The sequence below is a fragment of the Ixodes scapularis genome, unplaced genomic scaffold, assembly GCF_016920785.2.
Source record: "Ixodes scapularis isolate PalLabHiFi unplaced genomic scaffold, ASM1692078v2 PGA_scaffold7__128_contigs__length_106722199, whole genome shotgun sequence".
Lineage (NCBI taxonomy): Eukaryota > Metazoa > Arthropoda > Arachnida > Ixodida > Ixodidae > Ixodes > Ixodes scapularis.
In genome coordinates, this window is record NW_024609882.1 from 94358395 (window position 1) to 94375184 (window position 16790).

The 16790-nt window shown below is 43.9% G+C and overlaps 1 protein-coding gene and 1 pseudogene across 1 annotated transcript; one reads left to right on the forward strand and one right to left on the reverse strand.

Moving 5' to 3' along the window:
* The first annotated feature begins 3119 nt into the window (after window positions 1–3119).
* LOC120840221 lies at window positions 3120–4467 on the forward strand. The gene has a single exon (XM_040210631.3). It carries the CDS (start codon window positions 3120–3122, stop codon window positions 4272–4274), a length of 1155 nt encoding a protein of 384 aa, XP_040066565.1. The 3' UTR covers window positions 4275–4467.
* Window positions 4468–9246: 4779 nt separating this feature from the next.
* LOC120840222 lies at window positions 9247–11491 on the reverse strand (annotated as a pseudogene).
* Between the last annotated feature and the right edge of the window lie 5299 nt (window positions 11492–16790).

Here is a 16790-nt window from a genome sequence, read left to right on the forward strand (position 1 = left end):
AAGGAAGTGCAGACATCATAATTAAATAGAGACTTCCATGCTAAAACATGCAGTGCGAAGGGAAGCCAACCACTTTTTTTAATGTCCAAAAAAAGAGGCTATGCAGCATCGTTCGTACAGTTTTTTCTCGCACATTATGTGATGTTTTCTAACGCGAAAGTACCGACGTAGAAACGCTGTAGAGACGAAATGAAAAAAAAAAGAAAACACGTTTTTGAAGTGAACCCAGTCTTGTAGTGAAACAAAAGAAAAAAAATATTTAACGATTTTTTATGGTAAACGCTTCACCTCTAAGTAGAACTTCAACCAAGTGGCGAATACGCGCTTTCATGCCCATTTTAACGAAGTTGGGAGAACGATGTATCGCGTCTTGTGAATACACATGTGGAGCAGCATGTTTATGTTGTAGGCATTGTGTGTAATCGCTGCGCAGTACCTGCCAAAAGAAGATATTATTTGGGCACAGTCTCCGTTTCCGTCTACGTGTGCTACGAATACAGCAACTCTGTTCGTAGAAGAAGTGATGAGGAAATGGCGTGCCCTTGATGATACGATTGTGATTATAAAATTCAATTTTTAATGAACTAATAATTGCGACCTGTCCGGTCGCCTGGAACCCCGACAACTACTATCGTTCTCTGGAAAGTTCATTAGTTTACCTACACCATTTCCCGAATCCAACACAGCGCTTTTCAATTTTAGCGCTGTAGATAGCTCTGCAAACAGTGTATACTTGTGTGCAAATATTCGTCTAACAGTTTCGCAACGTTGGAAAGCATCGGAATGATTCAGAATCACTGCGGAGTTGATATTTGGGAAGACTGGTATTTGGGAAAAACGGACTGTGGCATTTGAGGACAGGGGAACTGCCGCGGGACAAACGTGCTACAATCGCATCAATCCAAGGTCGTCGCTTGGGCGACCGCGTGCGCCCAAGAAACCTTTCTTTTCTTCTTTTTAGTGTGGGGGGGGGGGGGGGGGGGAGGGGATGGGGGGAGGTGGTGTAGGCGCTGATAATCTTCCTCCTTTGTGGCTTTTGACAGACGCACAACGAGACTGGCAGAACTAGCGCATGATTCACTTCTTCCGATGGAGGCGTTCTGTCTGTGTATGCGAACATGATTTTTTTCCCCTTTTAGTAGTTAGTTGTTCTTGCCTTGACTCGGGTCCCAGTGAGTGCGTTGTCATTGTATGCCCACTATTTTTTTTTTTTTTAGTTTATGGTAGTTCTTGCGCTGATGGGGTACCAGGGTAGACGAAAGAAAAAAAAAAATTGTGCCTCGACAAAAAAAGAAAAAAAAAAGAAAAAGAAACAAACAAAAAAAGTTGTTGTTGCGATCAGGAGCGTTTTCAAAGCCCGGAGCACCTCGCCTTCGTTCCCGTGACCATGTCGCTCGCTTTCGCGTAGCACCCCTCAATTCTGAAGGCCACCGTGTTTTTCAGGGAAGGAGGCGATTTTAGGTGCGCGCAGTGTTACCAAAGGTGCAGGATTGAAAGCGTAACCCAAGCACTTGAAGAGAAGGGGAAGAGGAGCTCTCTTTTTGTCGGGACTCTCTTATATGGGTCTCCACGTCGCGATTGTCCTACAATATCAACTTTCATTTATTTCTCGCTCGTGGCTTCCAAGCACGGCGCGCAACTATTGAGATTGGGTATAGTCATAGCTGATTAACCCGGTGCATATTCTAACACACAATAGTTTTGCGAAATCAAGGTTTCGCTGAAATGGATAACTCACACGTGCAGTTCGACGCGCAATACCTTTCACGTATTGACTTGCGAGAGATGCTCCCAACACGGCTGAGTCTGGTGGTGTTCCAGACCTAACATCTACATTTTGTTGCCTTACCTGTTACTATTTCGCGCGCAATTTGCGCCATATCGAAATGAAAGCGCATGATGAAAGTGACGCTTGTTTTCCGAAATTTCACGCCAGCTCGTTGTCTTCGCTGGAACCTTGAGCGTTTCCCAGCGATGCAGACCGTTCAACAAGAAAAAAGCGTACGATGGCATCATTCGATCGTACACTCATTACTTCTATAACACCGAGCTGTCTCGTATCCTTTTGTTTTTCTTTCATGGTACTAATTTCTTTCTGCGCATTACGGCTGTTACGACGCTAAGTCTGGCTGCACCCTCGAATTTCAACTTACCTTATATCAGGGACGGACCAGTTTAAATCAGGAAAATATAATTAACACTGTAGCAAAGTAAATCCATCATATCGATCGGAAATACGATTTGACATATTCCATCTGAACACATACTATGCACAGCGAATGCAGTAGAGAGTAAGCGTGCAAAACGCCGCCACACAAGGCTACCGTAACATCTAAGCGATTTTTGCATAGCACCGAGCACGGAAAAGAGAAAACAGATATTCATTCACATAAACGAAGCAAATTTTTTTAAAGCCCGGACACTCCGTACGTCCAACCTAGCTAAGGTTATTAATAGACTCGACAATGTCATTTGTCGAAACAGATAAAAGACGTTGGCAAGTATGATTTGACTGAATAAGTGAATCTAACGCACGTATTTTACCAACCGACGGTCGCGCGCCTTCAATACCATTTCCAATTGTCACTGCGCACCTTGGACACACTTTGGGAAGCAATACATATTTACATCGCCGCCCGAGGTCTTCATTGAACGTGTAGTGCTGACCAAAAGAAAATGCTAACCTGACTCTCAATCGCTCGCCGCAAAGGACGATTTTGAAGATGCGCTACTCTAAGTCACATGAGATAATAAATAAATAAAAAAAACAAGGTATAGAAACGAGCGTCGTAAAAAAGGGGACCGACATTTTTATTCCTACCTCCGCACCGACCAGTGGACACGGCAACCCAGCCGTGATGATGTCGCCTAATGTACCACTACTCATGCAGGTTTGCACTTGGTGCCTACTCATCGCTTCGGGCCAAACGTCGTCTTCATCGCCTATCGGATATCGCGCTGACATCGCTCATCTGCAGTTGCTACACGTGGCCAACATCTACAGCACACCCTTCACGGGCACGATGACGTCAGAAGAACTTCAAGAAGCAGCGCCACCACTGCCTATAAAGGAAACGCAAGCGGCTGCGGGCGCCAGTGGACACGGCAACCCAGCCGTGATGATGTCGCCTAATGTACCACTACTCATGCAGGTTTGCACTTGGTGCCTACTCATCGCTTCGGGCCAAACGTCGTCTTCATCGCCTATCGGATATCGCGCTGACATCGCTCATCTGCAGTTGCTACACGTGGCCAACATCTACAGCGCACCCTTCACGGGCACGATGACGTCAGAAGAACTTCAAGAAGCAGCGCCACCACTGCCTATAAAGGAAACGCAAGCGGCTGCGGGCGTCAGTGGACACGGCAACCCAGCCGTGATGATGTCGCCTAATGTACCACTACTCATGCAGGTTGGTGATAGAAAACATGTTTTTCACAGCGATTACCTCTGTTTGATTGTGTTGCCGTGTCCACACACAATTGCAGCTTGTGTACGCGATTGTTTCTCTGTAGCAGGCCTGTTGCTCATACTAGCTGGAGATGTGGAGGAAAACCCTGGGCCTATTACGCAAGAAATGTTTAATGATATGATTCGGACACAAAAGGAGATCCTTGCTAAAATTACTGAGGTACAAGTAAAACAGACTTCTTCGGAAGAAAGTATGCTACAAATGCAAAACAGGCTACTTGCGATAGAAAAAAAACTTGAGAGCGTAGGTGAAACTGAGAACAGGCTTGCTAAACTTGAAAACTCTGTTAGTGGCTACGATGTCGAAATAAATACTCTTGTAAAACAAATTGATGACTTAGAAAATCGTTCACGACGAAATAACGTTATCGTAAGGGGAATTAAGGAAGAGTCTTCTGAAAACGAGGATGTACTAATGAGGAAAATCAACAATGAGGTGTTTGACGCTATACTAGGTCAAAAACTGAACTCTATCCAACGTATACATCGACTTGGAAAAAAGATGACTGGTAGAGATCACCCTGTAATACTTACAGTTGGGGATTTTAAAGAGAAAATGGCTATCATGAAAAACTGTGTCAAACTTAAAGGTACCCAAATTAGCATCAATGAAGACTATTCCAAGAGGGTTGTTGAGCTTCGAAAGAACCTGTGGAATTCAACCGCAGAGGAGAGGAAAAACGGTGCCAAAGTCAATCTAGTCTTTGATAAGCTGTGGCTTAACAATGTTCTGTACGCCTGGAATGAAGTCAGCAATGAGAGATACAAGTGTCGCGTTCCACCGGAAGCAAATAACGAGTGACTAAAACAAAATGATTCAGCATGTTTTAAAATATTAAACATAAACGCCAGAAGTATTGCAAACAAGGTTGACGCGTTCGAAAGCATAATGCTAGAGCACGATCCTGAAGTGGCCGTAATTACCGAGACATGGCTTCATGAAAATATCTTAAACTCCGAAGTTACTCCACCGAATTATTCAATAATAAGAAAAGATAGAGAGCGAAGGGGAGGCGGAGTTGCTATTATGATTAAAAATAGCATCAAATTTGAAGTCCTTGAGGAAGTACGGGATGTAGAAGCATTATGGATCAAGACAAAATTGAATAACCGTACAGTTTATATTGGTGGCGTGTACAGAGCCCCGAATTCGCCAGTTGAAATGCTGTTAAAACTAAGGGGCTACATGGATTCCAATTTACGTTACGGAGACAACATTTTGTTACTGGGAGATCTTAATTTACCTGGGATTGACTGGTCATCATATTCTCATGGAACGGCGGGAGTAGCTAGTTGCGATCAATTATTAGAACTTGTATTTTGCTATAACTTATCCCAGGTGGTAACAGATTACACTAGAGTATGTTCAACAACGTCAACAATTTTAGATCTAGTTTTTGTTTCCGAGAGTTTAAAACCATATTTTTCGAAATGTGAAACCGAAGAAGGCCTATCCGATCATAGGATGGTACTCGTCTCATTGAATGCTACCCCAGAAAAATCGCACAGTCATTCAAGAAAGATGTTTTTGGATTTTAGAAGTGCTGATGATGTAAGCGTACTTGATTGCCTTGAACAATCGTTTGATGATTTTATGTTTCTTTACCAATCAGATGCTAGCCCAGACACGTTATGGGACTATTTTTCAAGCATGACGTTACGGTGTATCGAGCGATTTATACCAAAGCGCCCTAAAAAAATCGCGAACAAAAATCCTTGGATTACAAGGGAAATAATCCACGCAAAACGACAACTGAAGCGGAGACGAGCGAGTTCACATGGTACAGGTGTAGAAAAAAAAACTTGCATTCAGCGATTGAGTCGGGAGCTGAGGCGTCTAGTTAGAGAGTCTAAAGAAAGGTTTTATAGTATAACACTTAAAAAATTCCTTAGCGAGGCACCTGAGAAGTTCTGGCGGTACGTCAACCCTTCGGCTAAGTTCCAGCAGCGTGCCTCTGACCCAAAAAATGAAAAGCAGAGCGTTGAAAATTTTAGCACTTTTTTTTCATCCGTTTTCACCAACGATGATGGAAATTTGCCAAGCTTTAGTGATTCTTCCAACAATCCTCCCATCAATAACTTAGATATAGGTGAGCAAGGAGTTTTTAACCTTCTACTTAACATCGACTCAAAAAAGAGCCCAGGTCCAGACGAAATTCCGAATGAATTTTTAAAAAGGTATGCTGAGTGGGTTTCTAAATACCTTACTATCATCTTTAGATTGTCTATGAGTAGCGGTTCTTTTCCCAGCGCTTGGAAAATAGCAAAAATTATTCCCATCCACAAGAGCGGTAGTGTTAATGACGTCTGTAACTTTCGCCCCATTTCCCTTACTAGTACATGCTCAAAGCTCCTTGAACATATCATATCTAAACATCTACTGGCTTACCTTGAAAAATATGACATATTATTTAAATCGCAGCATGGTTTCCGCAGAGGTCTTTCCACGACTACCCAGCTCATAGAAACTGTTCATGATCTCTCTCAAAGGATAAACTGTCGTGGTCAAACTGATGTAATATTCCTAGATTTCGCAAAGGCGTTCGACAAAGTATCTCACCCCAAATTGCTATTGAAAATCAGTGCTGTTTTTAAGAATCCAGCCATCACGAAGTGGTTTTCCTCTTATCTTTCATCACGGAAACAGTACGTTAAAGTTGGGGGTAGCAAATCCACTATGTCCCCAGTTGTTTCAGGCGTACCCCAGGGCAGTGTCTTGGGTCCTCTTTTATTTTTGATTTACATTAACGATCTGCGCAATGACATCTCGGTTCCAATCAGACTATTCGCCGACGACTGTGTGATTTACAATAAAATTGAAACATCGGCTGATCAAGTCGAATTAAACTGTAACTTAGAAAAAATTAAAAAGTGGTGTCAAAATTGGCAAATGGTGCTAAATCCTGAAAAATCTGTCTTCATGTCTATTACGAGAAAAATAAATGTTTTGGCTTATAATTATTGCATTGCGGGTGCTGAGTTGGAGAGAGTTAAAGAACATAAATACTTAGGCTTAATATTTACTCCTGATCTAAAATGGAACACTCACATTGATAACGTATGCATCAAAGCTAATAAAGCACTGTGGTGCCTTCGACGAAACCTCGCTATTGCAACTCCTGAAATAAAAAGTCTAGCTTATAAGACACTGGTAAGACCCGTCATCGAGTATTCTAAAATTGTATGGGACCCATATACCGTCACAAATTGCAATAAGCTGGAGAAAATCCAGCGACTCGCATCCAGGTTTATTTTTAATAAATACAGCCACGTTCATTCCCCCACAAAACTATGTGAACTTGCCAATCTTCCTACATTTGAATCAAGAACGAAGTATGAAAGGTTAAAGTTTCTTTTTCAGATTATTCATAATTGCGTAAAAATAAGGAAATCCGAGTACTTTGAAATTTCCTCCACCGAATCCTCAAGACATCGTCATAGCATGTACATTCCTAATCCATCTGTTAAAAACGATTGCTTTAAGTACAGTTTTTTTCCGAGGGCTATTAAAGATTGGAATATATTACCTGATTCTGCTGTGTCATCTATGTCGCTAAATGAATTTCTGGACCGTGTCAGTGATATTATTGTATGTGCTACAAACTAAAACCACTACAGCTTGTGTAAAGAAATGTTTCACAACTACGAAGTGATATTCGTTTCGTAAACTGCCGAAATGACGAAGCCTCTCAATATGTCTGTAACCTTTGTGTATGCTTGCGTGTAAGCGTACATGTTTGTTTGTTATTGTCCTTTTTTTTTCTCCACCCCTGTAATAGCCCTGTGCAAGGGCTGACAGTATCAATAAATGAATGAATGAATGAATGAAGCGAGCGCCACCCACTGCATCACACAGCGCAGAGGCCGGACTCGGCCACCGCGCGTATTACCACTGATATCCGATGCTATGCACACTGAGCTGACTGACCGCAGACATACCAAGCGCGCGCGAGGGAGGGAGAAACTTCCTCCGCCGGGAACACACGACACATTTTGGGGATCTCTTTCACGCAGCGGATAACGCGGGCCTTTTCGCACTTCGATACTGGCGCCATCTAGAAGTTGCTCGTTCAACCAAGTTACGATCCGCGCGCCATCTGGTGGCTGAAACGGTCGAATAAATAGAGGTACCGCGCCCTCTTAAAGGGATACTAAACCAAGGAATTTGGTGTCCATAATAAGTGGCGCACGTTCTTTCCACGAGCCAGCAGCCGCCGGTGTGTGCGAGCACAGGCAACAAAAATGACGTCACAGACCTCCATTCGTGGTTGAGATGACAGTGAAATGTATGGGCTTCGGACCAAAGGAGAATAAAGACAAGTTTTTCATCTACACAGTGGTGCCTGGTGTAAAACGTAAGCCATGAATTGGTCTAACAAGCACGTAGCTTTCACTTGTAGAGATGAAAAGCCTGTCTTTATTCTCCTTTAGTCCGAAGCCCATGCATTTCACTGTCATCTCAACCGCGAATGGAGGTCCGTGACGTCATGTTTGTTGCGTGTGCTCGCGCACATCGGCGGCTGCTGGCTGGTGGAAAGAACGTGCGCCACTTATTATGGGCACTAAATTCTTTGGTTCAGTATCCCTTTAAGGACCACAACGCCAAGAGCGGCAACGACAGGTACGCATTTCAAGTCTCCATTTTTATATTTCTTGAATGAGATTTTGATGAAATCTTTCAGCACTGTATTAATCTCGCAGGAAGGATTGGCCATTCCTCAAGGAAATGGATGAAATCTTCGGGCGAAGGCCGGAGGGGGTCCCTCTGGCTGTTGCAAGCACCTCAGCTGGTCTGAGCGTCAGGGAAACCGGAGAGAAGCCGAAGGCGGAGTGCAGCCGAGGAAGCAAGAGAAAGTCGAAACTCTCGTAGTCACATGAGTTGCTGTCCAAAATCAAATGGCGTTAGAAGAAAGGAAAGACAAGGCCCTCGAGGATTTTAATTGTTTTTTTTTAAAGATTTTTAGAACTCAAGAAAGCAGAAAAAGCCAGAGCAGAAGAAGAGCCATGATGTTTGAAACTTTGTAATCTAGATTTTAATTGACGAGCAAAGAGCTGCAATGATGTGTTCACCTTCAATGTTATTTATTTTTGTGTGAGTGTGTGAAGATATGTCACAATGATTAACATGTTCGCGTAACCACGGGATCACAAAGAAATGTGAAAGTTCCAACTAGTTTTTAAATATTAACAGTAAATTGGTGAATACGCAAAGAATAAAAAAATAGGTGTGTCTCCTATTCTTGTTAATAAACATGAACTATGTACATATATACCGGGGCTTCACAGGCTGCGCATGATAAAGTCTCTCTTTGCCTTGTCCCTGGCCTTGTCTGTAATAATATTGTTTTGTAAGTCCGAATAAACGGGGCAAGTAGGGGGACAAAAGAGGAAGAAGAGGACACAGCGCCCAGGGGATCTCAAAACGTTCTACACGTAGTGTTGCTTGTTAACCGGTACGACCGGTACACTCAGGTAAATACTACCACATTGTCGCGACTCGCCGTGGGTGCGTCGTCTTCGTCCGAGGAGGACCCACCGGACCCGCTGGAGTCGCTGTCCGTACCGTCACCTGCGGGTCCATCGTCCTCGGTGTGTAGGGGACCGTCGTAGATGTCCCGCCACTCCATGCACGCGTTGTGCATGACGCAGGCTGCACAATCGTCGTGACGATGCGTTCTGGGCGGCGGGCTTCAATGTACTTGAGACGTCGGAACCGCCCCTTGAGAATCCCAAAGGCCCTCTCTCTAGCCACTCGCGTTGTTGCGTGCTTTGTGTTAGTGTCTGTGCTGCTCAGTTAGCCGGCCGTTGTTCCTGTAGGGGACAAGGAGGCTTTGTCGCAGCGGGTACGCGCCATTTCCGAGCAAGTGGCTGTCGAAGGGGAACTTGTCCGCAGTCAAGATCGTCGGTAGCTCGGACCGCCTGTACATGCGTGCGTCGTGCACGGACCCGGGATCTCCTGCGCTGCAGTGAAGGAACTTCGCCTCGTGGTCGCAGATAGCTTGAAGGAGCACCGATGGCAATTCATGTCGGTTGATGTACGACTGGGCATCCTTGCCCTGAAGCCCCTTGCAAACGATATGACTTCCGTCGATTGCTCCCAGGACTCCAAGGAAGCCTGCTTTCGCCTCGAAGCCGGATATAATATGCAGTGCCTTTTTCTCCGTCGGCCACGACACGAAGTTTGGGCTGTGGGTCAAAACAGCTAGACCAACTCGGTGCACTACCCTGCACACGGTAGACTTGGAGAGTCCAAAGCGGTCTCCCAACAGACCTGTAAAATATAAAAACAGCCAGCATTTAAATGATATGCAACAATGAACCACCTTGAGTTCGTTCCCATACATAGTATACGCTTATTTTGTCATTGTAAATTTAAAGCGATGAGACCCTTTCACTGGCGCTGAACAGCTAGACATTTCAGAAATTATTGTGGCCAACCAGACATTTCAGAAATTTTAAGTAAGGAAATCCTGCTCAGACGACTTGCTCTCCGCATAGCTATGCGCAGAGCAAGTCATGTGCTTCTTGCATAGGAGTTGCGGTGACGTCAGTACGACGCCAAGCTCTGATTGACTTTGATATGAAAGGATATAGTGGGTGGATCTCAACGCTAGATGCCTTGAGGTCCCACTATTTTTTCAATCAGCCAATAAGAGCTCGGCGTTTTGACATCATTGCAACCCCTGTGCCAGAAGCATACGAACTTGAACTCCGCATAGACAAACAACGAGTTGGGGATATTTATTATTGGTTCAAGATCGAGAAATAACCCGTTCCCACAAAGTCACCTGAAGCACTCCAGGTTGGCAAGACTCCACACGAATATCAGAATGCTGGGTAACGTCCATGGCCGGCCGCCGGCGAGGAACTTGCGGTTGAGGGGCGAGCAACGTCACTAGGCGCTCAACAGAAGTCCTTCGGAGCCGAAAATGACTTTTGAAGTCCTCGGGAGACTGGCGGGGGACAATGGTTTCCGCATACCCTAAAATCTTGGCCACTTTGCGCCTGAAATGATAAAAAAAAATATATGTATATATATTATGTAGGATTTGTTTTAAAGTGCAGGTGCATTCGTTTCGCGTGTTTGCTTCAATATATACAAAATTTATCGTTGGTTTCCGTCCCCGACAATAATCAACCAGCTACTCATAACACACGTGCGATTTGTGATCTTTTTTTTTTCCCGGTGACTAGCGATTCGTAGAATGCAAGCTTGGTAACACAAAGACAATTCATTCGGAACAAACAAGTCGGTTGTGTACGTGTATATATATATAAAAAGAAATAATAAAACAACACTTAAGGGACGGCTTCCACCCGAAGTCTTCCTTTAGACGTAAAGCGTAGCTAGTGTGGACGTTCATGGTACATTATATAAAAGCTAAAGAAATAAATAAAGCCTACACGCAGAACATAATTTAGTAAAATACGTATGACGGCCGAATGTTCTTTTATGTTGCCTTTTTATATTTTACGTCCCACGCAGCTTATTGAATAAGATGAGAGTGAATACGTAATTCACTCTCATCGGAGTGAATAGTTTCGCTTTTATTTGTATACAATAACTACTATAAGCTTCAAGCCGGCGTTGCAAGGTGTGCCAATGAAGCACGCTCTGGATACTTTTTCGATTAACGCGCTAAATGCCGGTTTAAAGTTTATCAGGAAATGTTTCCTTACCTCTTCTTCGTTGTAAAACTCTCTAGGATTTCTCACTCTTCCGCCGCGTCGTCACTATCGAAGAAAAACTTCGAAGCGGTTAATATCATCGTCTCTTCGAGTGCTTCCTCCATGATCAAAACAGATCGTCTGCTATTTCCAGAATCGAGCCTGCTATGCTTTCGTTTTACCGTAGCACAAGACGAAGCCAATCCGCGCAGTATCCAGGTGATCATCCAGGCCGTTCCAAAATCTAGTCGCGGATCGTCTACTCGCCATGTCACGTGGTATTAACCGCTGACGTAGGAGACAGGTTACTCGGGTAAGATTTGGAACATACCCCTTGAGTTCGTGCTTCATGTTGCCGAGCAGCCTCAGTTCTTCGTTTTCGCGCAGTAATTGGCGTCGGGTCGTCAGGCCCTACTTTAAACAGAAGGTAAGTTTTTGCAACTTTATATTTTGCGCAGGTTAGCAAAAAGATAGCGTAAACGGCACGACACTTCTTTCACTCACTTGTGCTGATCCGTCACGCGTGCGATAAGTTTTTGCTGTATTGTTACGCCGATCGAGCTATACCATCTTGTGACATGTCGGTTTCCCTTTTCGTTGATTTTTCGTCAGCCGATAGTTTTCTGCTTTCGATATAAACTACAGGAACGTGTCGTTGAGCTCCGATCTAAGAGATTATGGATTTTACGCTCTTCGTCGCTTTTTCCCCCGCTGAATCAGGTGATGCCCTACGGAAGTTCCTGCTGCGTGCTCTGGTACGCCAACAATGGAAAGACAAATAAAAAAGCCAGGTGTTAAGTTTTTTCGGATTCCACATGATTTAAGGTACGTATATATTTCGATTCAGTCCTTACTTAGACCGTTTTCTGGAATCAAACAATCATTATAGCCGAGAAAAGATATTTGCAGAGACAACGTATTTGTTTAAAATATTCTTCTTCACAGTACGTATGGCAAATCAAGAAAACTTCCAAATATTTAGGGGCTAGATAGATGGTGTTGTCTGAGTTACGCACCACGTTTAACAAAAACAAAAGGGTAAAAAATACATATTCTCAGCAAAGAGCAAACTTTCACAAATAGTTTGCAAATGACACCCATAAAGTGGTGAAATGACAACTAGCCAAAAATTTCTTTTATATGGCTTTAGCATGAATACAAAGACACCAATCTCTTTCATGTTGCTTGACCGGGTGGGTTTCGAATACATGACCGTTGTTTGTTTGCCCATATAGTACTGCACTATAAAAAAGAAAAAGAAACTACCGGAGGGAATATACAACCGTGAACTTTGCGAAACACGAAGGTTTCACTTAGCGGTGGCATTCAAAACTTCCGATATCTAAAAGAGCAGTGCTCACACATTTGCAGTTTATATCACCCGTTCAATGAATGTAACATAGGTAGTAAGTACAATGATTTTTTTTCAGGTCAAGGACATTGGTACGGTATGCTAAACGCCCTGAGCTCATAGGAAAGACCGCCACACAGATCAATGTGGGCTACCGTATGTGTAGTGAACACTTCACTACAAAGGGCTTTATGGATCCTGGACAGACGAGACTCACCAAAACTCCTGTCCCTACTGTTCGACCGCAAATAAGTAGGCTCTCTGCAATAACACAAGGTAATAACTTACCTTTGCTGGCAGATTGTAACAGGTTCCAATTTTATATTTTTGTTGTAACCAATGCCAGCTCTACTTCATTGCTGCCACCTGCCAGCATGATGTTAATGCTGCTCCCTGGCACAGTCTCGATTGTAGATTCGACTTTATTTTTGTTTTATTGGTTGCCACACAACTGTTGCATTTATAGCATTATTTTTCAGTGGCAATGACAGCCCAAATTAGTTGAAATAATGTTACTACAGCCGGAAGTCACTCTGCATTAAAACATGACAATTTGTGTCCTCCAATCGAGTGTTCTGCCAGTGCTGTGTGACTTCTGACATGGCATGCTTGTGTGTATCAGTCAGTGGTGATGCACATCAAATACAATATACAGCCCCTGTTTATATCGAACTTGGCAAGAGTAGAGGATCGGACTTTCGCCATTCAAAGTAGACTTTTGACGTCCATGTTTATTGTGAGTGTTTGCTCCACATGCTGCTTCGTTTTTGTGCACAACAAGAATCTGACGTGGAGGGCCGCAGGACGTCACCTTCCACTGGTGCTCATGATAAGCCATTTATTTTAGAACTGATGTCCGTATCTAAGATGCAAACCTTGTTCAACAGTACCGGTAGCCACAACAAGCCTTTGCGACGCGGAGGGCAGCATCACGCCGCCTTCCACTGCTGCTAATGGTGAGATCAGTTCGTGTAAAACCGCTGTTCATATCTAAGATGCAAACCTCGTTCAACAGTACCGGTAGCCACAAGAAGCCTTTGCGATGCGGAGGGCAGCATCACGTCGCCTTCCACTGCTGTTCATGGTGAGATCGGTTCGTGTAGAACTGCTGTTCATATCTAAGACGCAAACCTCGTTCAACTGCACCGGTAGCCACAACAAGCCCTTGCAATGTGGAGGGCAGCATCACCTCGCCTTCCACTGCTGCTGATTGTGAGATCAGTTCGAGTAAAACTGCTGTTTATATCTGAGATGCAAACCTCGTTCAACAGTACCGGGAGCCACAAGAAGCCTTTGCGACGTGGAGGGCAGCATCACGTCGCCTTCCACTGCTGCTTGGCCTTTCTTGACACGAATTCCAAACGTGGGCTCTGTTTGCGTAGAATTTCGATATCCTTCTGGAGATAGGCCAAAATTTGTATATGAATATCTCCAAGCCGGTTGGATTTTTTTCAGTTCTGTAAGTTAATCTTGCTTTTCCAGTGTGTGTCTTGAAGCTTGCAAGTACATCATGGGTAATAAAACTAGTAATTCGAAAGAATTAGTAAATTTGTGCTACTTATAGCTAATTAGTATGTTTAATGCAATCCCCAACGTCCGCCAAGGCTGCTATTTTGTGCCCGAAAATAGTTTCTTTCATCTCGAAAAGCATATTTCTAGGGACTTTTGAGCACCTTCACTGAAACACAATACGCTCTAAGTGAGACATACATTTGAAGAGCAAGCTTTGCTACCCAAATAATAAGCACTACTTGCAGTTAATTAGCAAACCACTTCTGTCCAAAAAATATTTAGAATTAGCCGTTGAACTTGTCCAGTTGCCTACCCGCCACCGAAGTGTGCAACCGAACTTTGTAACCGAACTTTGACCAAGTTGCAGTTAATAAAACGGACGTGCCAAGACAAGCGTATCCTATAAAACATATTCAGAAACCTGTTGTGGCATTCCTCGGAGCAAAGGCGAAAAGCACCCACACCTGAAAGTGTGTGAAACAAGGCATCACACACTCCCCGAACATGAGCCATACGCTCTATTATGGCAAGAAAGTTATGCTCTAGCTGCTGAATGAAATTAAAGGCAACGTCTGATGGCACAACTAGGTTTCCAAAGAGTTTACCAGGTACATGATATGCTTTAAGCACCAGAAAATATTGGTGGGACCTGGTCAGGTTACTGGACTCGTTCTTTGAGTAGCCGATAACAAACACATCTCTGTGTCGTCTTTTCAAGAAAAAGTTTAATGAGATAGCCTCCAACGTAATAAGTGGCAGAACCGTCAATAATGTTTGACTTTATACCTGATGCCAGCTCAGATATGTCTTCTAGTGGAGGGAAGTTCTCAACTTGAGGACATTCTACGTGGTCGGCAATTGAACTTTCATGGAGTGAAAATATCGACATTTCGTGGAGGAGGCCAGCCTTGTCATCCTCAACGTTTCCACTACTCGAGAGTTTAAAGAAATTTTTTATCCCCATATGCTTCAGACCTGAGGTGAACTGGTATACATTGCGATTTGTGTCGCATCCCTGTTTTTGTCTGATTGTTCCGAACATGTTCTCGAGTGCATCTTGCTGCAGTCGTCGTGTAAGCAAAAATTGAAAGTCGTAGTTGGTTGAAATGTCCTCCGAGAGCATGAGGATAGTTTTTATAGTAATTTGCCACCCGGTCACGGTTTAGGGTTGCCTCCTACCCTGAAACTTCCATGTTGCAATCCACGAAAACTGCTGATGAAGGAAATCAACCAGCTCCAACTCTCCTTTCAGAATGCCATAGCGCAACTTCTGCCCCGACTTTTTGAGTTTTGAGCTATTTAGGCAATCAAACAGTTTGTCCATATGATCGCAGATGTATGCTGTAGCCATGGCTGCGGCAGGAAGCTCCTTGAAATAGACAGGGGATAGAATTGCTAAACACACTTAGCCGCTCAGGACTTGTCTGGCACGCTTAACTTTCATATTGCTGAAAGGTTTCTGGAATATATGTCGCTCAGACAGTTTTGGAGCCAAACGCAGTCGCATCTCGTGGTTTGAACGATAAAGTTGAACAATATACATCCAGTCAACGACCTCACTTCCAACGGAAAGCTTGTGCGCTTGAAGGTTATTCCTAGTTGTCTTGATGAGGTGTGGAACGTCGAAGGTGAAATAAACGTGTTCGTTTTCAACTTAAAAAAATGGCTTTTGAACAGACACACCTGGCTGGTTGGCCAAGCATACGTTGGACGCTCCCTGATCGCACACGACAGCCTTTACTGTGATTCTAGCAATTTTAAGTTCCTGAATCAGTGAATTGAGAAGATTGCGGATGAAAAAGGATGGTGTTGATGTGTGCGCAATAGTGTATGCAAAAGGCTGCACCCACTTTTTAGAAATTTCAGAGAGCAGAACAACCAGGGCTATGTCTGCAATGGTGGAAGTTCGTTCTGCACCGTCATCGGTAAATTCAATGAAATATGTCGTGTGTGACATCCTAAGATAAGTTCTTTTTTAGCACTATCTCGTCAAAAATCGAAGTACACACATGATCCCGAGCGTTCCAAGACCGCGTTTGGGATTTGATGGAGGCCATGACACCAGGTATGATACCTGGAGTCATTATTACATTTGACAGCCACCTTCGCAAAAAACGCTGTGTGGGAAGCCTTATATCTGACGACAAGAAACGATACGCCTGGGGACCATGAAAATTTAGGTGCAAGGCAAACATCTTGAGCCACAGTGGGAACCGTTTTTGCCGTCCTTTGCACCTTAATTTTGCCTGTGACGAGATCAGTTCAACCGTCTGTTCACTCACAAAAGGACGCACCATTTCGAAAGCTTCTAAAACATACCGAGGCTTCTGCTTCTGTTCCTTCCGCAGCCTTGCAATTGTTTTCCTGAAACTGAAAACCTTGGCTTGAAGGGGTTTGATGGCTGGGTCGTCTTGTGCACTTGGTGGAACTAGGTGTTGAACGGCCAGAGCCTGTCAAAGACAATACCGAGGGCAAACATAAATCAGGCTCCGCGAAATTCATACTGGGTACAACGCGCCATAAATGGCATTACTGTAAAATACAGAGCTTGCAGCCAGATGACACAACAAGCCTCGCCCGTCACTTTTAAAGCGACTAAAAAAATGCAAATGACGTAACATCTGAGACTTCTAACTCCGGACATCAGTGCAAAGCGGTCAAGCTGCACGCTCGTGCGCCGGTGAAAGGATCTCAGAACCAATCACAATATTTACTGAGGTCATGCAAAACTTGAACCATAGATAACAGGATGGCCAAATTAGTGCAGTAAGCAGCGAAAATCGGAAA